Raw genomic sequence first — 25,450 nt, forward strand, 5'->3', positions numbered from 1 at the left:
CGATGACGATGATGACGATGATGACGATGTTGACGATGACGATGATGACGATGATGACGATGTTGACGATGATGACGATGATGACGATGGTGACGATGGTGACGATGTTGACGATGACGATGATGACGATGATGACAATGACGATAATGGCGATGACGATGATGACGATGATGACGATGACGATGATGACGATGATGACGATGTTGACGATGATGACGATGATGACGATGGTGACGATGGTGACGATGATGACGATGTTGACGATGATGACGATGACGACGATGACGATGATGACGATGATGACGGTGATGACGATGATGACGATGATGATGACGATGGTGACGATGACGATGTTGACGGTGTTGACTATGGTGACGATGGTGACGATGGTGACGGTGATGACGATGATGACGATGTTGACGATGATGACGGTGATGACGATGTTGACGATGATGACGATGATGACGATGTTGACGATGATGACGATGATGATGATGGTGACGATGATGATGATGATGATGACGATGGTGACGATGATGACGATGATGACGATGATGACGATGTTGACGATGTTGACGGTGATGACGATGACGATGTTGACGGTGTTGACTATGGTGACAATGGTGACGATGGTGACGGTGATGACGATGGTGACGATGGTGACGATGATGACGGTGATGAAGGTGATGACGATGGTGACGATGATGACGATGATGACGATGTTGACGATGACGACGATGACGATGGTGACGATGGTGACGATGTTGACGATGGTGACGATGACGATGATGACGATGATGACGGTGATGATGACGATGATGACGATGATGACGATGTTGACGATGGTGACGATGTTGACGATGATGACGGTGATGACGGTGATGACGATGTTGATGACGTCACCTCGAACTCTTCAGCGAAGCCACAGTCCGAGTCACGGTGCAACGCCTCAAAGTGCTGCCTGAAGCCGCTCACGGGCACGGGGCTGGGGACACGTGACGTCATCGTCGTCATCATCGTCATAGTCATCGTCATCATCGTCATCGTCTTCATCATCGTCGTCCTCATCATCGAAGTCATCGTCGTCATCATCGTCGTAGTCGTCATCGTCGTCATCATCGTCATCAACATCATCGTCATCATCATCGTCATCGTCGTCATCGTCGTCAACGTCTTCATCGTCGTCATCGTCGTCAACGTCTTCATCGTCGTCATCATCGTCATCATCGTCATCGTCTTCATCGTCGTCATCATCGTCATCAACGTCATTATCGTAGTCATCGTCGTCATCATCGTCGTCGTCGTCATCATCGTCGTCGTTGTCATCGTCTTCATCATCGTCATCATCGTCATCATCGTCATCGTCGTCATCGTCTTCATCATCGTAGTCATCGTCATCGTCATCATCATCATCGTCATCATCGGCATCATCGTCGTCATCATCGTCATCATAGGCATCATCGTCGTCATCATCGTCATCATCGTAGTCATCGTCATCATCGTCATCATCGTCATCGTCGTCATCATCATCATCGTAGTCATCGTCATCATCGTCATTGTCATCATCATCATCATCATCGTCGTCATCATCGTCATCATCATCATCATCGTCGTCATCATCGTCATCATCGTCATCATCGTAGTCATCGTCATCATCGTCATTGTCATCATCATCATCATCGTCGTCATCGTCATCATCGTCATCATCATCGTCATCATCATCATCATCATCGTCGTCATCATCGTCATCATCATCATCATCGTCGTCATCATCGTCATCATCGGCATCATCGTCGTCATCATCGTCATCGTCATCATCGTCATCATCGGCATCATCATCGTAGTCATCGTCATCGTCGTCATTGTCATCATCATCATCGTCGTCATCGTCGTCATCATCGAGCCGTCGAGACGTCACGTGGCCTCAAAGCGCACCTAGCTTGGCACTGGCGCCGCGGTGACATCACCACCACAGAGTGGCGAATGCCGGTCCTGGGCCTCCCCTAGGTCGACTCAGCCTCAACTGAGTAGCTGGTGTAGCGGTGTGCAGTGAACATCGCTAGCACTGGGGGAGAGACAAAGGCGGCCGGGCGTGGTGCTGTCCACCCACCCCCTCTGTGTGTGCCACAGTGCCGGTAGCCTTCAGAGGTTGCTGCTGCTACTCGCTACCAACAGCACTTGCCCCTGCAGTCTGTGAGAGGCTACACGGGGGATCTTTGTCTGTGTCTGTGTGTGAGGTGCTCGCTAACAGCACTTGCCCGTCCAGTCTGTTAGAGGCTACACGGGGGATCTTTGTCTGTGTCTGTATGTGAGGTGCCAGCTGACAGCACTTGCCCCTGCAGTCTGTTAGAGGCTACACGGGGGACCTTTGTCTGTGTCTGTGTGTGAGGTGCTCGCTAACAGCACTTGCCCCTGCAGTCTGTTAGAGGCTACACGGGGGATCTTTGTCTGTGTCTGTGTGTGAGGTGCTAGCTAACAGCACTTGCCCCTACAGCCTGTTAGAGGCTACACGGGGGATCTTTGACTGTGTCTGTGTGTGAGGTGCCAGCTAACAGCACTTGCCCCTGCAGTCTGTTAGAGGCTACACGGGGGACCTTTGTCTGTGTCTGTGTCTGTGAGGTGCTAGCTAACAGCACTTGCCCCTGCAGTCTGTTAGAGGCTACACGGGGGATCTTTGTCTGTGTCTGTGTATGAGGTGCTAGCTAACAGCACTTGCCCCTGCAGCCTGTTAGAGGCTACAAGGGGGATCTTTGTCTGTGTCTGTGTGTGAGGTGCTAGCTAACAGCACTTGCCCCTGCAGCCTGTTAGAGGCTACACGGGGGATCTTTGCCTGTGTCTGTGTGCGAGGTGCCAGCTAACAGCACTTGCCCCTGCAGCCTGTTAGAGGCTACACGGGGGATCTTTGCCTGTGTCTGTGTGCGAGGTGCCAGTTAACAACACTTGCCCCTGCAGTCTGTTAGAGGCTACACGGGGGATCTTTGTCTGTGTATGTGTGTGAGGTGCCAGCTAACAGCACTTGCCCCTACAGTATTTTAGAAGCTACACGGGGGATCTTTGTCTGTGTCTGTGTGTGAGGTGCTAGCTAACAGCACTTGCCCCTTCAGTCTGTTAGAGGCTACACGGGGGATCTTTGTCTGTGTCTGTGTGTGAGGTGCTAGCTAACAGCACTTGCCCCTGCAGTCTGTTAGAGGCTACACGGGGGATCTTTGTCTGTGTCTGTGTGTGAGGTGCTCGCTAACAGCACTTGCCCCTGCAGTCTGTTAGAGGCTACACGGGGGATCTTTGTCTGTGTCTGTGTGTGAGGAGCTAGCTAACAGCACTTGCCCCTGCAGCCTGTTAGAGGCTACACGGGGGATCTTTGTCTGTGTCTGTGTGTTTTGAGTCCTTACTTGCGGATCCGTCTCTGCTTCCTGCAAGAGACGGAATGCACAGACAGCGTTACAGGAGCCCATAGACACAACACAGCCCATAGCCTCAACACTGCCCATAGACACAACACTGCACCATAGACACAACACTGCCCATAGACTCAACACTGCCCATAGACTCAACACTGCCCATAGACACAACACTGCCCATAGACTCAACACTGCCCATAGACTCAACACTGCCTATAGACTCAACACTGCCCATAGACTCAACACTGCACCATAGACTCAACAATGCACCATAGACTCAACACTGCACCATAGACACAACACTGCCCCATAGACTCAACACTGCCCATAGACTCAACACTGAACCATAGACTCAACACTGCCCATAGACTCAACACTGCACCATAGACTCAACACTGCACCATAGACTCAGCACTGCCCATAGACTCAACACTGCACCATAGACTCAACACTGCCCATAGACTCAACACTGCACCATAGACTCAACACTGCCCATAGACTCAACACTGCCCCATAGCCTCAACACTGCCCATAGACACAACACTGCACCATAGACACAACACTGCCCATAGACTCAACACTGCCCATAGACACAACACTGCCCATAGACTCAACACTGCCCATAGACTCAACACTGCCTATAGACTCAACACTGCCCATAGACTCAACACTGCACCATAGACTCAACAATGCACCATAGACTCAACACTGCACCATAGACACAACACTGCCCCATAGACTCAACACTGCCCATAGACTCAACACTGAACCATAGACTCAACACTGCCCATAGACTCAACACTGCACCATAGACTCAACACTGCACCATAGACTCAGCACTGCCCATAGACTCAACACTGCACCATAGACTCAACACTGCCCATAGACTCAACACTGCACCATAGACTCAACACTGCCCATAGACTCAACACTGCACCATAGACTCAACACTGCCCATAGACACAACACTGCCCATAGACTCAACACTGCACCATAGACTCAACACAGCCCATAGACTCAACACTGCCCATAGACACAACACAGGCCATAGACTCAACACTGCACCATAGACTCAACACTGCCCATAGACACAACACTGCCCATAGACACAACACTGCCCATAGACTCAACACTGCACCATAGACTCAACACTGCACCATAGACTCAACACTGCCCATAGACTCAACACTGCACCATAGACTCAACACTGCCCATAGACTCAACACTGCCCATAGACTCAACACTGCCCATAGACACAACACTGCCCATAGACTCAACACTGCCCATAGACTCAACACTGCACCATAGACACAACACTGCCCATAGACACAACACTGCCCATAGACACAACACTGCCCATAGACACAACACTGCCCATAGACTCAACACTGCCCATAGACTCAACACTGCCCATAGACTCAACACTGCACCATAGACTCAACACTGCCCATAGACTCAACACTGCCCATAGACACAACACTGCCCATAGACACAACACTGCCCATAGACACAACACTGCCCATAGACTCAACACTGCACCATAGACTCAACACTGCCCATAGACTCAACACTGCCCATAGACACAACACTGCACCATAGACACAACACAGCCCATAGACTCAACACTGCCCATAGACACAACACAGCCCATAGACTCAACACTGCACCATAGACTCAACACTGCCCATAGACACAACACTGCCCATAGACACAACACTGCCCATAGACTCAACACTGCACCATAGACTCAACACTGCACCATAGACTCAACACTGCCCATAGACTCAACACTGCACCATAGACTCAACACTGCCCATAGACTCAACACTGCCCATAGACTCAACACTGCCCATAGACACAACACTGCCCATAGACTCAACACTGCCCATAGACTCAACACTGCACCATAGACACAACACTGCCCATAGACACAACACTGCCCATAGACTCAACACTGCCCATAGACTCAACACTGCCTATAGACTCAACACTGCCCATAGACTCAACACTGCACCATAGACTCAACAATGCACCATAGACTCAACACTGCACCATAGACACAACACTGCCCCATAGACTCAACACTGCCCATAGACTCAACACTGAACCATAGACTCAACACTGCCCATAGACTCAACACTGCACCATAGACTCAACACTGCACCATAGACTCAGCACTGCCCATAGACTCAACACTGCACCATAGACTCAACACTGCCCATAGACTCAACACTGCACCATAGACTCAACACTGCCCATAGACTCAACACTGCCCCATAGCCTCAACACTGCCCATAGACACAACACTGCACCATAGACACAACACTGCCCATAGACTCAACACTGCCCATAGACACAACACTGCCCATAGACTCAACACTGCCCATAGACTCAACACTGCCTATAGACTCAACACTGCCCATAGACTCAACACTGCACCATAGACTCAACAATGCACCATAGACTCAACACTGCACCATAGACACAACACTGCCCCATAGACTCAACACTGCCCATAGACTCAACACTGAACCATAGACTCAACACTGCCCATAGACTCAACACTGCACCATAGACTCAACACTGCACCATAGACTCAGCACTGCCCATAGACTCAACACTGCACCATAGACTCAACACTGCCCATAGACTCAACACTGCACCATAGACTCAACACTGCCCATAGACTCAACACTGCACCATAGACTCAACACTGCCCATAGACACAACACTGCCCATAGACTCAACACTGCACCATAGACTCAACACAGCCCATAGACTCAACACTGCCCATAGACACAACACAGGCCATAGACTCAACACTGCACCATAGACTCAACACTGCCCATAGACACAACACTGCCCATAGACACAACACTGCCCATAGACTCAACACTGCACCATAGACTCAACACTGCACCATAGACTCAACACTGCCCATAGACTCAACACTGCACCATAGACTCAACACTGCCCATAGACTCAACACTGCCCATAGACTCAACACTGCCCATAGACACAACACTGCCCATAGACTCAACACTGCCCATAGACTCAACACTGCACCATAGACACAACACTGCCCATAGACACAACACTGCCCATAGACACAACACTGCCCATAGACACAACACTGCCCATAGACTCAACACTGCCCATAGACTCAACACTGCCCATAGACTCAACACTGCACCATAGACTCAACACTGCCCATAGACTCAACACTGCCCATAGACACAACACTGCCCATAGACACAACACTGCCCATAGACACAACACTGCCCATAGACTCAACACTGCACCATAGACTCAACACTGCCCATAGACTCAACACTGCCCATAGACACAACACTGCACCATAGACACAACACAGCCCATAGACTCAACACTGCCCATAGACACAACACAGCCCATAGACTCAACACTGCACCATAGACTCAACACTGCCCATAGACACAACACTGCCCATAGACACAACACTGCCCATAGACTCAACACTGCACCATAGACTCAACACTGCACCATAGACTCAACACTGCCCATAGACTCAACACTGCACCATAGACTCAACACTGCCCATAGACTCAACACTGCCCATAGACTCAACACTGCCCATAGACACAACACTGCCCATAGACTCAACACTGCCCATAGACTCAACACTGCACCATAGACACAACACTGCCCATAGACACAACACTGCCCATAGACACAACACTGCCCATAGACACAACACTGCCCATAGACTCAACACTGCCCATAGACTCAACACTGCCCATAGACTCAACACTGCACCATAGACTCAACACTGCCCATAGACTCAACACTACCAATAGACACAACACTGCCCATAGACTCAACACTGCCCATAGACACAACACTGCACCATAGACACAACACAGCCCATAGACTCAACACTGCCCATAGACACAACACAGCCCATAGACTCAACACTGCACCATAGACTCAACACTGCCCATAGACACAACACTGCCCATAGACACAACACTGCCCATAGACTCAACACTGCACCATAGACTCAACACTGCACCATAGACTCAACACTGCCCATAGACTCAACACTGCACCATAGACTCAACACTGCCCATAGACTCAACACTGCCCATAGACTCAACACTGCCCATAGACACAACACTGCCCATAGACTCAACACTGCCCATAGACTCAACACTGCACCATAGACACAACACTGCCCATAGACACAACACTGCCCATAGACACAACACTGCCCATAGACACAACACTGGCCATAGACTCAACACTGCCCATAGACTCAACACTGCCCATAGACTCAACACTGCACCATAGACTCAACACTGCCCATAGACTCAACACTACCAATAGACACAACACTGCCCATAGACTCAACACTGCCCATAGACTCAACACTGCCCATAGACTCAACACTGCCCAGAGAAACAACACTGCCCATAGACACAACACTGCACCATAGACACAACACTGCCCATAGACACAACACTGCCCATAGACACAACACTGCCCATAGACTCAACACTGCCCATAGACTCAACACTGCACCATAGACACAACACTGCCCATAGACTCAACACTGCCCATAGACTCAACACTGCCCATAGACTCAACACTGCCCATAGACACAACATTGCCCATAGACTCAACACTGCCCAGAGACTCAACACTGCCCATAGACTCAACACTGCCCAAAGACTCAACACTGCCCATAGACAAAACACTGCCCCATAGACACAACACTGCCCATAGACACAACACTGCCCCATAGACACAACACTGCCCATAGACTCAACACTGCCCATAGACTCAACACTGCCATTAGACACGACACTGCACCATAGACTCAAGACTGCCCATAGACACAACACTGCCCATAGACTCAACACTGCCCATAGACTCAACACTGCCCATAGACTCAACACTGCACCATAGACTCAACACTGCCCATAGACTCAACACTGCCCATAGACTTAACACTGCCCATAGACTCAACACTGCACCATAGACTCAACACTGCCCATAGACTCAACACTGCCCATAGACTCAACACTGCCCATAGACTCAACACTGCCCATAGACTCAAAACTGCCCATAGACACAACACTGCCCATAGACACAACACTGCCCCATAGACACAACACTGCCCATAGACTCAACACTGCCCATAGACTCAACACTGCCCATAGACTCAACACAGCCCATAGACTCAACACTGCCCATAGACACAACACTGCCCATAGACTCAACACTGCACCATAGACTCAACACTGCCCATAGACACAACACTGCACCATAGACACAACACTGCCCAGAGACACAACACTGCCCATAGACACAACACTGCCCATAGACTCAACACTGTCCATAGACACAACACTGCCCATAGACTCAACACTGCTACCCCATAGACTCAACACTGCCCATAGACTCAACACTGCCTATAGAATCAACACAGCACCATAGACTCAACACTGCCCATAGACTCAACACTGCCCATAGACTCAACACTGCACCATAAACTCAACACTGCCCATAGACTCAACACTGCCCAAAGACTCAACACTGCCCATAGACACAACACTGCCCATAGACTCAACATTGCACCATAGACTCAACACTGCCCATAGACTCAACACTGCCCATAGACTCAACACTGCCCATGGACTCAACACTGCACCATAGACTCGACACTGCCCATAGACTCAACGCTGCCCATAGACTCGACACTGCCCATAGACTCAACACTCCACCATAGACTCAACACTGCCCATAGACTCAACACTGCCCATAGACTCAACACTGCCTATAGACTCAACACTGCCCATAGACTCAACACTGTCCATAGACTCAACACTGCCCATAGACTCAACACTGCACCATAGACTCAACACTGCCCATAGACTCAACACTGCCCATAGACTCAACACTGCCCATAGACTCAACACTGCCCATAGACTCAACACTGCCCATAGACTCAACACTGCCCATAGACTCAACACTGCACCATAGACTCAACACTGCCCATAGACTCAACACTGCCCATAGACTCAACACTGCCCATAGACACAACACTGCCCATAGACACAACACTGCCCAGAGACACAACACTGCCCATAGACACAACACTGCACCATAGACACAACACTGCCCATAGACACAACACTGCCCATAGACACAACACTGCCCATAGACTCAACACTGCCCATAGACTCAACACTGCCCATAGACTCAACACTGCACCATAGACTCAACACTGCCCATAGACTCAACACTGCCCATAGACACAACACTGCCCATAGACTCAACACTGCACCATAGACACAACACTGCCCATAGACTCAACACTGCCCATAGACACAACACTGCCCATAGACTCAACACTGCCCAGAGACTCAACACTGCCCATAGACTCAACACTGCCCAAAGACTCAACACTGCCCATAGACACAACACTGCCCATAGACACAACACTGCCCATAGACTCAACACTGCCCATAGACTCAACACTGCACCATAGACTCAACACTGCCCATAGACTCAACACTGCCCATAGACACAACACTGCCCATAGACTCAACACTGCCCAGAGACTCAACACTGCCCCATAGACTCAACACTGCCCATAGACTCAACACTGCCCATAGACACAACACTGCCCATAGACTCAACACTGCCCAGAGACTCAACACTGCCCATAGACTCAACACTGCCCAAAGACTCAACACTGCCCATAGACACAACACTGCCCATAGACACAACACTGCCCATAGACTCAACATTGCACCATAGACTCAACACTGCCCATAGACTCAACACTGCCCATAGACTCTACACTGCCCATAGACTCAACACTGCCCATAGACTCAACACTGCCCATAGACTCAACACTGCCCATAGACTCAACACTGCACCATAGACTCAACACTGCCCATAGACTCAACACTGCCCATAGACTCAACACTGCCCATAGACTCAACACTGCACCATAGACTCAAAACTGCCCATAGACTCAACACTGCCCATAGACTCAACACTGTCCATAGACTCAACACTGCCCATAGACTCAACACTGCCCCATAGACTCAACACTGCCCATAGACACAACACTGCCCATAGACTCAACACTGCCCATAGACTCAACACTGCCCATAGACTCAACACTGCCCATAGACTCAACACTGCCCATAGACTCAACACTGCCCATAGACTCAACACTGCCCATAGACTCAACACTGCCCATAGACTCAACACTGCCCATAGACTCAACACTGCACCATAGACTCAACACTGCACCATAGACTCAACAGTATCCATAGACACAACACAGCCCATAGACACAACACTGCCCATAGACACAACACTGCCCATAGACTCAACACTGCCTATAGACTCAACACTGCCCATAGACTCAACACTGCACCATAGACTCAACAGTGCACCATAGACACAACACTGTCCATAGACACAACACTGCCCATAGACTCAACACTGCCCATAGACTCAACACTGCCCATAGACACGACACTGCCCATAGACTCAACACTGCCCATAGACTCAACACTGCCCATAGACTCAACACTGCACCATAGACATTATGAGACCTCCTTTGCCAGAAACAAGATATAAGAATAGGTTTTACCCTTTTAACTGGCACAAAAACTGACACCTTTATTCAAGGCATCATGTTTGCAATAACCACAACACAAGCAGTCAAAATGCAAACAAAAAAGACAACTCTGATAATAATATGCACTAGACTCAACACTGCCCATAGACTCAACACTGCACCATAGACTCAACACTGCCCATAGACTCAACACTGCACCATAGACTCAACACTGCCCATAGACCAGTGGTTCTTAACCTTGTTGGAGGTACCGAACCCCACCAGTTTCATATGCGCATTCACCGAACCCCTCTTTAGTGAAAAATAAAATGTGATTTTTTTCAAATTCAAGACATAGATATGTTTTTTACTGGTACACAAAATGAGCCGTGCATGAACATTACCTTGTTCAAAGAATAAAACCAACACAATGCATAAACTCACAACAAATTACATACCTGGAAATCAATGTGACTTCTGCTGTTGCCTTTGAGAGATCAGTTCAGATATGCGTGGCTTCACCTTGGCAAGTGCCACTCTCATGTCATTTTCACAGCAAAGTCTGTTCCTTTTCTTCGTTTTTATGTCCAGCATCCTCGAAAAGGATTGCTCACAAAGATATGTTGTAACAAATGGTATAAAAAAAATCCAGGGCTTTCTTAGCAATAACTAGATACTTGTTCATTTGTCGACACCAAAACGTTGAGAGCGTTGTTGTTCTGAAGAGTTGCTGTTGAACCTGGCTCTGCTGAATTTCAATGATTTCGTCGAGGAATTCATCATTGACATTTGCTGTTTCAACAGCAAACGTGAACGGCTGTCTCACCCATGCTGGATATGACTCTCTTGTAGGGAAATATTCGTCGAGAGACTTTGCAAGCTCATCTAAGTGCGTGGCAATTGTTTGCTTCAGTTCCGTGGATACAGAAATATCTCCGATTCCAGACACATCTTCGATCTTACTTGCACAGTCGTCCAGAAGCGGGAAGTTTGCGAAGTTATTGTTCTCTGTTCGTCGTTTCCATAACGGTAGCTTTTTTTGAAAAGCCTTCAGGTGTTCTTCCGCTTCCATGATATTGACTCCACCACCCTGCATCTGCTGATTGAGATGATTGAGAGCTGCGAATATATCAGCCATGTACGCTAAAATGAGAATGAACTCAGGATTTTTGAAGCAATCTGCATGGCAGTGTTGGTGCTCTTGCAAAAACAGGGCTAATTCCACACGCATGGCAAAAACACGATTCAGCACCTGTCCCCGGGATAACCACCGAATATTAGAATGGAGCAGAAGTACCTCAAATTCAGAGCCCATTTCTTTACACAGCTCACTGAAGATGCGGTGCCTCAGAGCACTTTTTCGCACATAGTTCACACATTCCACCACAGTTTTTAATACTTCTGCCATTTTTGGAGGTAAGGTTTTTGTTGCCAACGCATGCCTGTGCAGAATACAATGCGTCACAATGATGTGTGGTGCATCGGCCTTTACTAGCGCACCAAAACCAGACTTTCTTCCCAGCATGACTGGAGCTCCGTCCGTACAAACTGCAGAAACCATATCCCATGAAAGATTGTTGTCTCTGAAGAAGTCATCCACAAGCTTCTTCACATCGGCTGCCTTCGTTGTTGTTGTAAGAGGCTTACAAAATAAAAACTCTTCTTTTATCATGTCGTCTTTCACATAGCGTACAAAAACAGCAAGCTGGCTTAGATCAGAAACGTCTGTGGTTTCGTCGAGTTGAAGGCTGAATTTTGCCGGGCTTGAAATCAGATCCGCGACTACTTGAGCCAAGATGTCTTTACTCATGTCTTCTATTCTGTCACTGACGGTGTCATTTGAAAGGGGAATTTGGGATAATTTACCTTCGGCTGCTGTTCCGAGTATCAGATTCGCCATCTTTAATGCAGCTGGTTTCACAAGTGTTTCACCAATGGTGTGTGGCTTGCCCTGCTTTGCGATCAGGTAAGCAACTTCGTACGATGCTGTCAGGATCGGTTTGTTAACAGGTACAAATCCAAGAGCAGGCAGAGTGGCCCTTTCATCGAATCTGGCTCTCTTCACCCTGAATTCAGCAAGTGTTGTGTTCTTGTATTCCCCGTATCCATGCAGCTTCAAGAAGTGTTCCGTTAGTTTTGCCGGTGCAAGACTAGAGTTGCTCAACTTGGCGTGCAAATCATGCAGATAGGACGCTCACTCCCATCACGTTCCGTGATACATGAGAATCCATGTTGTACATATTCGTCCGACCACTTTCTTCTTTTGCCCGACATAGTTAGCATGGATAAAATATTAAAGAAATCACACGACGTACGACAACAACAGTCACACGTTGACTACTGAGTACGCACTAAATTCCCCGCAGCGCTGATTGGCCAAGCAGTGTAGCATGATCATCTGCAGCCAGTGATGGCCAAGCGGGCCGTGTGTGTCATCACAAATTTACACAATAATTCAAGTGTGTCCGGACCTCCGTGGCGGGGGCTCTGCCGAACCCCTGAGATCGACTCACCGAACCCTTGGGGTTCGATCGAACCCAGGTTAAGAACCACTGCCATAGACTCAACACTGCCCATAGACTCAACACTGCCCATAGACACAACACTGCACCATAGACTCAACACTGCACATAGACTCAACACTGCCCATAGACTCAACACTGCACCATAGACTCAACACTGCCCATAGACTCAACACTGCACAATAGACTCAACACTGCCCATAGACTCAACACTGCACCATAGACTCAACACTGCCCATAGACTCAACACTGCCCATAGACACAACACTGCACCATAGACTCAACACTGTCCATAGACTCAACACTGCACCATAGACTCAACACTGCCCATAGACTCAACACTGCCCATAGACACAACACTGCACCATAGACTCAACACTGCCCATAGACTCAACACTGCCCATAGACTCAACACTGCCCATAGACTCAACACTGCCCATAGACTCAACACTGCCCATAGACTCAACACTGCCCATAGACTCAACACTGCACCATAGACACAACACTGCCCATAGACTCAACACTGCCCATAGACACAACACTGCCCATAGACTCAACACTGCCCATAGACTCAACACTGCCCATAGACTCAACACTGCCCATAGACTCAACACTGCACCATAGACACAACACTGCCCATAGACTCAACACTGCCCCATAGACTCAACACTGCCCCATAGACTCAACACTGCCCATAGACTCAGCACTGCCCTTTAGCACCCCCAGCCGGGTGCAGCGTGCACCCCAGGTAAAGAAGAACCACTGGTGTAGTGTATAGTGTAGTGTATAGTGTATAGTAGTGTATAGTGTAGTGTATACTGTAGTGTATAGTGTAGTGTATAGTGTAGTGTATAGTGTAGTGTATAGTGTAGTGTAGTGTATAGTGTAGTGTATAGTGTATAGTGTAGTGTATAGTGTAGTGTATAGTGTAGTGTATAGTAGTGTATACTTTAGTGTATAGTGTAGTGTATAGTGTAGTGTATAGTGTAGTGTATAGTAGTGTGTAGTGTAGTGTATAGTAGTGTATAGTGTAGTGTATAGTGTAGTGTATAGTGTAGTGTATAGTGTAGTGTAGTGTATAGTAGTGTATAGTGTAGTGTATAGTGTAGTGTATAGTGTAGTGTATAGTAGTGTATACTGTAGTGTATAGTGTAGTGTATAGTGTAGTGTATAGTGTAGTGTATAGTAGTGTATAGTGTAGTGTATAGTGTAGTGTATAGTAGTGCATATTGTAGTTTAGTGTATAGTGTAGTGTATAGTGTATAGTAGTGTAGCGTATAGTAGTGTATAGTGTAGCGTACAGGAGTGTATAGTGTAGTGTATAGTGTAGTGTATAGTGTAGTGTGTAGTGTCGTGTACAGGATGGTAGTGTACAGTGAAGTGTATAGTGTAGTGTATATTGTAATTTATCGTAATGTATAGTGTAGTGTATCGTGTAGTGTATAGTAGTGTATAGTGTAGTGTATAGTGTAGTTTATAGTAGTGTATAGTGTAGTGTATAGTGTAGTGTAAAGTGTAGTGTATAGTGTAGTGTATAGTAGTGTAGTGTATAGTAGTGTATAGTAGTGTATAGTGTAGTGTATAGTAGTGTATAGTAGTGTATAGTGTAGCGTACAGGAGTGTATAGTGTAGTGTGTAGTGTAGTGTAGTGTACAGCAGTGTAGTGTATAGTGTAGTGTTTAGTGTAGTGTATAGTGTAGTGTATAGTAGTGTATAGTGTAGTGTATAGTGTAGCGTATAGTAGTGTATAGTGTAGCGTACAGGAGTGTATAGTGTAGTATATAGTGTAGTGTACAGGAGTGTAGTGTATAGTGTAGTGTATAGCGTAGTGTATAGTGTAGTGTATAGTGTAGTGTATAGTGTAGTGTATAGTGTAGTTTATAGTAGTGTAAAGTGTAGAGTATCGTGTAGTGTATAGTGTAGTGCATAGTGTAGTGTACAGTGGTGTAGAGTATCGTGTATTGTACAGGAGTGCAGTGCGTAGTGCAATGGTTCTTAACCTCTCTCAGCGTTTACCAAAAAACAAATCCGCAATTCTCCATGAACACACCGCATGGTTTCATGACGCCGGGTGCTCAATTCGCCTTTTCGATTCTACACCTTCCGCAAAAAAAATATAATCTCACCGCGCCTCGCTGGCACCCCCCAGGTTAAGAAGAAGAATAAGAAGAAGCTGAATCCGACGCTCTGCGCTAGCAAAGGGGTGGAATCGCGAGCGAGCGTGGCAGGCGGTTGATGGAGGGACTCACTTCAAGGGCAGTGCGCGGTTCGCGATGACTGTGGGCTTGTTGTCTCTGGGGTGGACGGACGCACGGACACGGACACGGGAGGAATCGGACGTCAAGCGCTTTGGCATCGTGTTGAAGTGACGAACTCACTTCTTTGAGAAGGACGTACGGCATGCAGAGAGCCGTAGGCTCCATCACGCAGAGACCCATAGACTCATCACACAGAGAGCCATAGACTCATCACACAGAGACACATAGACTCACCACATAGAGACCCATAGACTCACCACGCAGAGAGCCATAGACTCCATCACGCAGAGAGCCACAGACTCATCACACAGAGAGCCATAGACTCATCACATAGAGACCCATAGACTCATCACACAGAGACCCATAGACTCACCACACAGAGACACATAGACTCATCACACAGAGAGCCATAGACTCATCACGCAGAGACCCATAGACTCATCACACAGAGACCCACAGACTCATCACACAGAGACTCACAGACTCACCACACAGAGACCCATAGACTCACCACACAGAGACCCGTAGTATCACCACACAGAGACCTACAGACTCATCACACAGAGACCCACAGACTCACCACACAGAGACCCACAGACTCACCACACAGAGACCCACAGACTCATCACGCAGAGACCCATAGACTCATCACGCAGAGAGCCACAGACTCACCACACAGAGACCCACAGACTCACCACACAGAGACCCACAGACTCACCACACAGAGACCCACAGACTCACCACACAGAGACCCACAGACTCACACACAGAGACCCACAGACTCACCACACAGAGACCCACAGACTCACCACACAGAGACCCACAGACTCACCACACAGAGACCCACAGACTCACCACACAGAGACCCACAGACTCACCACACAGAGACCCACAGACTCACCACACAGAGACCCACAGACTCACCACACAGAGACCCACAGACTCACCACACAGAGATCCACAGACTCACCACACAGACACCCACAGACTCACCACATAGAGACCCACAGACTCACCACACAGAGACACACAGACTCATCACATAGAGACCCACAGACTCCCCACACAGAGACCCACAGACTCACCACATAGAGACCCACAGGCTCACCACACAGATACCCACAGACTCACTCACACAGAGACCCACAGACTCACCACACAGAGACCCACAGACTCACCACACAGAGACCCACAGACTCACCACACAGAGACCCACAGACTCACCACACAGAGACCCACAGACTCACCACACAGAGACCCACAGACTCACCACACAGAGACCCACAGACTCACCACATAGAGACCCACAGACTCACCACACAGAGACCCACAGACTCACCACACAGAGACCCACAGACTCACCACATAGAGACCCACAGACTCATCACACAGAGACCCACAGAGACTCACCACATAGAGACCCACAGACTCACCACACAGAGACCCACAGACTCACCACACAGAGACCCACAGACTCACCACACAGAGACCCACAGACTCACCACACAGAGACCCACAGACTCACCACACAGAGAAACACAGACTCACCACACAGAGACCCACAGACTCACCACACAGAGACCCACAGACTCACCACACAGAGACTCACAGACTCACCACACAGAGACACACAGACTCACCACACAGAGACCAACAGACTCACCACACAGAGACCCACAGATTCACCACACAGAGAGCCACAGACTCACCACACAGAGACCCACAGACTCACCACACAGAGACCCACAGACTCACCACACAGAGACTCACAGACTCACCACACAGAGACCCACAGACTCACCACATAGAGAGGGGGGGTGTGAGTGGGGGTGTGAGTGGGGGTGTGAGTGGGGGTCTGAGTGGGGGTGTGAGTGGGGGGGTGTGAGTGGGGGTGTGAGTGGGGGTGTGAGTGGGGGTGTGAGTGGGGGGAGTGTGAGTGGGGGGTGTGAGTGGGGGGGTGAGTGGGGGTGTGAGTGGGGGTGTTAGTGGGGGTGTGAGTGGGGGTGTGAGTGGGGGTGTGAGTGGGGGTGTGAGTGGGGGTGTGAGTGGGGGTGTTAGTGGAGGTGTGATTGGGGGTGTGAGTGGGGGTGTGAGTGGGGGTGTGAGTGGGAGGTGTGAGTGGGGGTGTGAGTGGGGGTGTGAGTGGGGTGTGAGTGGGGTGTGAGTGGGGGTGTGAGTGGGGGTGTGAGTGGGGGGGGAGGTGTGAGTGGGGGGGGGTTTGAGTGGGGGTGTGAGTGGGGGTGTGAGTGGGGGGGTGAGTGGGGGTGTGAGTGGGGGTGTGAGTGGGGGTGTGAGTGGGGGTGTGAGTGGGGGTGTTAGTTGGAGGTGTGAGTGGGGGTGTGAGTGGGGGGGGGGTGTGAGTGGGGGGCGTGTGAGTGGGGGTGTGAGTGGGGGTGTGAGTGGGGGTGTGAGTGGGGGTGTGAGTGAGGGTGTGAGTGGGGGGGGTGTGAGTGGGGGTGTGAGTGGGGGTGTGAGTGGGGGTGTGAGTGGGGGTGTGAGTGGGGGGGGTGTGAGTGGGGGTGTTAGTGGGGGTGTGAGTGGGGGTGTGAGTGGGGGGGTGAGTAGGGGTGTGAGTGGGGGGGTGTGAGTGGGGGTGTGAGTGGGGGTGTGAGTGGGGGTGTGAGTGGGGGTGTGAGTGGGGGTGTGAGTGGGGGTGTTAGTGGGGGTGTGAGTGGGGGTGTGAGTGGGGGGGGTGTGAGTGGGGGTGTTAGTGGGGGTGTGAGTGGGGGTGTGAGTGGGGGGGTGAGTGGGGGTGTGAGTGGGGGTGTGAGTGGGGGTGTGAGTGGGGGGGGTACGAACCGGCGGCCCCGGTGCTTGTGCTTCAGGTAGAGGAATCCGAGGGTTCCGATGACGGCCAGCGGCAGCGTGACGCCCAGAACCCCGCCAGCGATCACTGCGGGGTTCACTTGCTCCTCTGGGACACACACACACACAGACATACATACACACATACACACACATACATACACACACACACACATACACACATACACACACACAGACATACATACACACATACACACACAGACATACATACACACACATACACACACACATAGACACACACAGACATACACACACATACACACATACACACACATACAGACACACACAGACACATACACACACACATACACACACAGACACATACACACACACATACACACATACACACACATACAGACACACACAGACATACATACACACACACATACACACACATACACAGACATACATACACAACAACAACCGCCATTCGCCACTAAGTGGCGGTGACGTCACCACGACGCTTGTGCCAGGCTATGTGCACCCTGAGGCCACGTGAAGTGTCGAACGCCCGCTGGCAGGAGGTCACGGGGCAGACCCAGGTGCCACGGGTCGACTGACTGAGATGACTGGCTGATGCACCACCTGTGCCCCCTACTGTGCCAACCTGCTGTGCTTTAGCCACCCGGCGCTCCGCTCGCTGTTGTGAGCGTCGCTCCTCCGCCCTCCGTTGTTGTTGGAGGGCGACTGCCTCCAACTGCCCAGTAGCATCCTTCACGAGCCTCCTCCACAGAGGCCGATCTTGACACCGCTGGTACCAGTCATCGGCAAGTCCACTCAGCTCCACGTCCTCCTGTACCACATCACTCCATCTCTTCTCTAGCCCGTGCCGCGCCCGCTTAGCCCCCTCAATCCGGCCAAACAAAAGCTGTTTCGGCATGCGGTGGCTGGGCATGCGGGCTACATGACCCAGCCATCGCAGCCTTGCCTGCCGGAGGAGCTCACCGATGGGACCCTGCCCAGATCTTTCAAGGATTTGTGAGCTCCTCACACAATCCAGTCTGGTTAAACCCAGGATGGATCGTAGGCAGGTCAGCCTAAATGTTTCTAACCGGCGAAGATGTTCCATTAGGGGGGTCCACGTTTCGCAAGCGTAGAGAAGGGAGGGAATGACCGTGGCCGAGAAGACCTGAAGCTTAGTGCGGAGCGACAGACCAGGTAGCTTCCACACAGCGTTACGCAACCGATGAAAAGATATTGCCGCTCGACTGATTCGGAGTGAGACCTCTGCTGTTAAACTGGAGCCAGTCATAAGCACACTGCCCAGGTATGGGAAACTCTCCACTCTCTCCACAACTGCCCCATCACCGATTGGGAGTTGTGGGGGTGGAGTGTCCGATGGTACAAAATACCCAGGCAGGTGCTTAGTTTTGGTGGGGCTGATGGTAAGGCCCCACCTCTTAGTGGCACGCTCCAGTCTCAGCAGCAGCGTCTGCAACTCCTCCTCTGACTGAGCAGCTATTACCAAGTCATCAGCATACATAACGTGGTTGAGCAATAGGGAGCCATCCCTTGACCGCACCCGGGCATCGATTAGCCTCCCATTATATCTGTACCATATGGAGATTCCCCCGGTACAGCTATTGAAGGCTTCACGAACTACGTGGTCAAAATAGACACACACAGACACACACATACATACACACACACAGACACACACACACACAGACACACACACACAGACACACACAGACATACACACAGACATACATACACACATACACACACACATACACACACATACACACACACATACACAGACACACACATACACACACACAACACACACACACAGACATATATACACACACAGACACATACACACACACATAGACACACACAGACACACACACATACACACACACACATACACACACACATACAGACACACATACAGACACACACACACACAGACACACACAGACACATACACACACAGACATACATACACACACAAACACACACAGACACACACACAGACACACACACACATACACACAGACATACACACATACACACATACACATATACACACACATACACACACATACACACACACAACACACACAGACACACACACACACACGCACACAGACACACACACGTGCACACAAAGACAAAGATCCCCCGTGTAGCCTTAACAGACTGTAGGGGCAAGTGCTGTTAGCGAGCACCACCTATGAAGTCCGGAACGGCAACACGAGGGGGTGGGTGGCCAGCACCACGCCCGACCGCCTTTGTCTCTCCCGCAGTGCTAGCGATGTTCACTACACACCGCTACAGCAGGCGCTCAGTTGAGGCTGAGTCGACCTAGGGGAGGCCCTCCCTACCCCCCCCTCCTCACCCCCTCCTCCTCCACCCCCCCCCCCTCCTCCACCCCCTCCTCCTCCACCCTCTCCTCACTCAGTCCACTGTGCCCACTGCCTAAAAACAATAATTAGATTGCAGTAAATTTTGATTTAAAGCTTTCGTGACTGCAGTAATTCATATTCTTAGTTTTTTCGGTAAAGTCGACGTTGAAGGGAAACAACAAAATAATGAAAAATATATAAAACAATATAAAATACAATATAAAATATATATAAAAAACAATATATTTTATTATTTTGTTGTTTCCCTTCAACGTGACTTTACCGAAAAAAAACTAAGATTATAGATCGCAGTACTTTATCATTCCACTTTGTAGATGGTCTCTCCAACACCGTGTTGACTGTGGGGGTTTGGTGACTCGACTTAACCACAATATCCAATGCGGGATAAAGCCAGTTCAAATATCACCCACCACTGGTGGCCTGGAATCAAACACGTGTTGCCAGTTTTCCTAGCAGATCGCGCTAACCACTTGTGCCACCACTCCACGCGCTATCTTTATTAAATGCACACCGTTTAACTTCATTTCGGATAAGACAACGAGTCTGCCAATTGGTGTGTGGTGAAATCCACGTACCGGGCATTTAAGCAGTAGCTTCATGAATCGTCTAAAATAGATTGTTGCGCTCGTGATGCGTGCCATAAAATTGTGTGGGTAAGGAGAAACGATTTAAGAATTTAGAAAATTACGCGTTGGTTTGCAGGCTAGTAAGGGTGATGATACATTTGGAAGTTTGGAAAGGCACATAGCGTTGGTGTACGGTGCTTTTTTTCAGGAATATTTTTGCTATTTTTTTTTTTCCGCCATGGATTTTCTGTTTGCACAGTCACACAGAGTCACTTCAAGATGTTTTTTCTTGCTCGTGTTTTTTTTGTGTGGTTGCACTCCGATTCAAGAGCCGAATGGCTCACAGGGGCTATAGCAAAATGAATAAACTGAAAACTGAACCCCCTCCTCCTCGCCCCTCCCCCCTCCCCCAAGCCCCGCCCCTCACTGGTGGTGACGTCAAGCCCCACGTCAGCGCCGCATCGCGCGTCACCGCCCCCGGCGCGGCCATTGCAGGCGGCCAGCAGGAGGCTGTAGTGAGTGGCGGGCCGAAGGCTGTGGAGCACGTGGCGGGTGCCCTCGACGAGGAGCACTCGCGGCGACGAGGTGGAGTTGAAGGAGGTGGAGTTGAAGGAGGAGGAGGCGACGGTGATGCGGTAGCGGGCCACCAGGCCCGGCCCGGCCGACGCCGGCAGCCACTCGAGAGGGACGGATGAGTCGGTGACGGGCGTCGTGAGGGACACGGAGAAGCCTCGCACGGCGGCAGGCGCTGTAGGTGGTGGTGGGGGTGGTGGTGTGGTGGGGGGGGGGGGGGTGGTGGTAGTGGTGGGGGGGTGGTGGTGGTGGGTGGGTGTGGTGGTGGGGGGGGGGGGTCATGGTGGGTTCAGCCTTGTCTACACCACCAACTCGGGCGAGTTTACACCACCAGCTTAGCCTTGTCTACACCACCAGCTTAGCCTTGTCTACACCACCAGCTTAGCCTTGTCTACACCACCAACTTAGCCTTGTCTACACCACCAGCTTAGCCTTGTCTACACCACCAGCTTAGCCTTGTCTACACCACCAGCTTAGCCTTGTCTACACCACCAGCTTAGCCTTGTCTACACCACCAGCTTAGCCTTGTCTACACCAACTTAGCCTTGTCTACACCACCAGCTTAGCCTTGTCCACACCACCAACTTAGCCTTGTCTCCACCACCAACTTAGCCTTGTCTACACCACCAACTTAGCCTTGTCCACACCACCAACTTAGCCTTGTCTACACCACCAGCTTAGCCTTGTCTACACCACCAGCTTAGCCTTGTCTACACCACCAGCTTAGCCTTGTCCACACCACCAACTTAGCCTTGTCTACACCACCAGCTTAGCCTTGTCTACACCACCAGCATAGCCTTGTCTACACCACCAGCTTAGCCTTGTCTACACCACCAGCTTAGCCTTGTCTACACCACCAGCTTAGCCTTGTCTACACCACCAACTTAGCCTTGTCTACACCACCAGCTTAGCCTTGTCCACACCACCAGCTTAGCCTTGTCTACACCACCAGCATAGCCTTGTCTACACCACCAGCTTAGCCTTGTCTACACCACCAGCTTTGCCTTGTCTACACCACCAGCTTAGCCTTGTCTACACCACCAGCTTAGCCTTGTCTACACCACCAGCTTAGCCTTGTCTACACCACCAGCTTAGCCTTGTCTACACCACCAGCTTTGCCTTGTCTACACCACCAGCTTAGCCTTGTCTACACCACCAACTTAGCCTTGTCTACACCACCAACTTAGCCTTGTCTACACCACCAGCTTAGCCTTGTCTACACCACCAGCTTAGCCTTGTCTACACCACCAACTTAGCCTTGTCTACACCACCAGCTTGGCCTTGTCTACACCACCAACTTAGCCTTGTCTTCACCACCAGCTTAGCCTTGTCTACACCACCAGCTTAGCCTTGTCTACACCACCAGCTTAGCCTTGTCCACACCACCAACTTAGCCTTGTCTACACCACCAGCTTAGCTTTGTCTACACCACCAACTTAGCCTTGTCTACACCACCAGCTTAGCCTTGTCTACACCACCAGCTTAGCCTTGTCTACACCACCAGCTTAGCCTTGTCTACACCACCAACTTAGCCTTGTCTACACCACCAACTTAGCCTTGTCTACACCACCAGCTTAGCCTTGTCTACACCACCAGCTTAGCCTTGTCTACACCACCAGCTTAGCCTTGTCCACACCACCAGCTTAGCCTTGTCTACACCACCAACTTAGCCTTGTCCACACCACCAGCTTAGCCTTGTCTACACCACCAGCTTAGCCTTGTCTACACCACCAGCTTAGCCTTGTCTACACCACCAGCTTAGCCTTGTCCACACCACCAGCTTAGCCTTGTCTACACCACCAGCTTAGCCTTGTCTACACCACCAACTTAGCCTTGTGTACACCACCAACTTAGCCTTGTCCATACCACCAGCTTAGCCTTGTCTACACCATCAGCTTAGCCTTGTCTACACCACCAGCTTAGCCTTGTCTACACCACGAGCTTAGCCTTGTCTACACTACCAGCTTAGCCTTGTCTACACCACCAGCTTAGCCTTGTCTACACCACCAGCTTAGCCTTGTCTACACCACCAGCTTAGCCTTGTCTACACCACCAGCTTAGCCTTGTCCACACCACCAGCTTAGCCTTGTCTACACCACCAGCTTAGCCTTGTCTACACCACCAGCTTAGCCTTGTCTACACCACCAGTTCAGCCTTGTCTAGACCACCAACTTAGCCTTGTCTACACCACCAGCTTAGCCTTGTCTACACCACCAGCTTAGCCTTGTCTTCACCACCAGCTTAGCCTTGTCTACACCACCAGCTTAGCCTTGTCTACACCACCAGCTTAGCCTTGTCCACACCACCAACTTAGCCTTGTCTACACCACCAGCTTAGCCTTGTCTACACCACCAACTTAGCCTTGTCTACACCACCAGCTTAGCCTTGTCTACACCACCAACTTAGCCTTGTCTACACCACCAACTTAGCCTTGTCCACACCACCAACTTAGCCTTGTCTACACCATCAGCTTAGCCTTGTCTACACCACCAACTTAGCCTTGTCTACACCACCAGCTTAGCCTTGTCTACACCACCAGCTTAGCCTTGTCTCCACCACCAACTTAGCCTTGTCTACACCACCAGCTTAGCCTTGTCTACACCAGCAACTTAGCCTTGTCTACACCACCAGCTTAGCCTTGTCTACACCACCAGCTTAGCCTTGTCTACACCACCAACTCGGCCTTGTCTACAGCACCAGCTTAGCCTTGTCTACACCACCAGCTTAGCCTTGTCCACACCACCAGCTTAGCCTTGTCTACACCACCAGCTTAGCCTTGTCTACACCACCAACTTAGCCTTGTCTACACCACCAACTTACCCTTGTCTACACCACCAGCTTAGCCTTGTCTACACCATCAACTCGCCCTTGTCTACACCACCAGCTTAGCCTTGTCTACACCACCAGCTTAGCCTTGTCTACACCATCAACTCGGCTTTGTCTACACCACCAGCTTAGCCTTGTCTACACCACCAGCTTAGCCTTGTCTACACCACCAGCTTAGCCTTGTCTACACCACCAGCTTAGCCTTGTCTACACCACCAGCTTAGCCTTGTCTACACCACCAACTTAGCCTTGTCTACTCCACCAGCTTAGCCTTGTCCACACCACCAGCTTAGCCTTGTCTACACCACCAGCTTAGCCTTGTCTACACCACCAACTTAGCCTTGTCTACACCACCAACTTAGCCTTGTCTACACCACCAACTTAGCCTTGTCTACACCACCAGCTAAGCCTTGTCTACACCACCAGCTTAGCCTTGTCCACACCACCAGCTTAGCCTTGTCTACACCACCAACTTAGCCTTGTCCACA

General features: G+C 50.1%; 1 protein-coding gene across 3 annotated transcripts in view; it reads right to left on the minus strand.

The window, feature by feature from the left end:
* Positions 1-25,450, minus strand: part of LOC116957675 (uncharacterized) — a 140,719-nt gene that overhangs the window by 43,651 nt on the left and 71,618 nt on the right. For all 3 annotated transcript variants that reach the window (XM_076057239.1, XM_076057240.1, XM_076057238.1), the window contains exons 5-9: positions 21,991-22,311; positions 18,599-18,713; positions 15,791-15,835; positions 3,390-3,410; positions 904-985 (exon numbers count right to left, since the gene is read on the minus strand). In XM_076057239.1, the coding sequence (XP_075913354.1) occupies positions 904-985; positions 3,390-3,410; positions 15,791-15,835; positions 18,599-18,713; positions 21,991-22,311 (584 nt within the window). The remainder of the gene's footprint in view (positions 1-903; positions 986-3,389; positions 3,411-15,790; positions 15,836-18,598; positions 18,714-21,990; positions 22,312-25,450) is intronic.

This window comes from Petromyzon marinus, chromosome 80 (genome assembly GCF_048934315.1).
Source record: "Petromyzon marinus isolate PM22_M1 ecotype Great Lakes invasive population chromosome 80, UKy_Petmar_22M1.pri1.0, whole genome shotgun sequence".
NCBI lineage: Eukaryota > Metazoa > Chordata > Hyperoartia > Petromyzontiformes > Petromyzontidae > Petromyzon > Petromyzon marinus.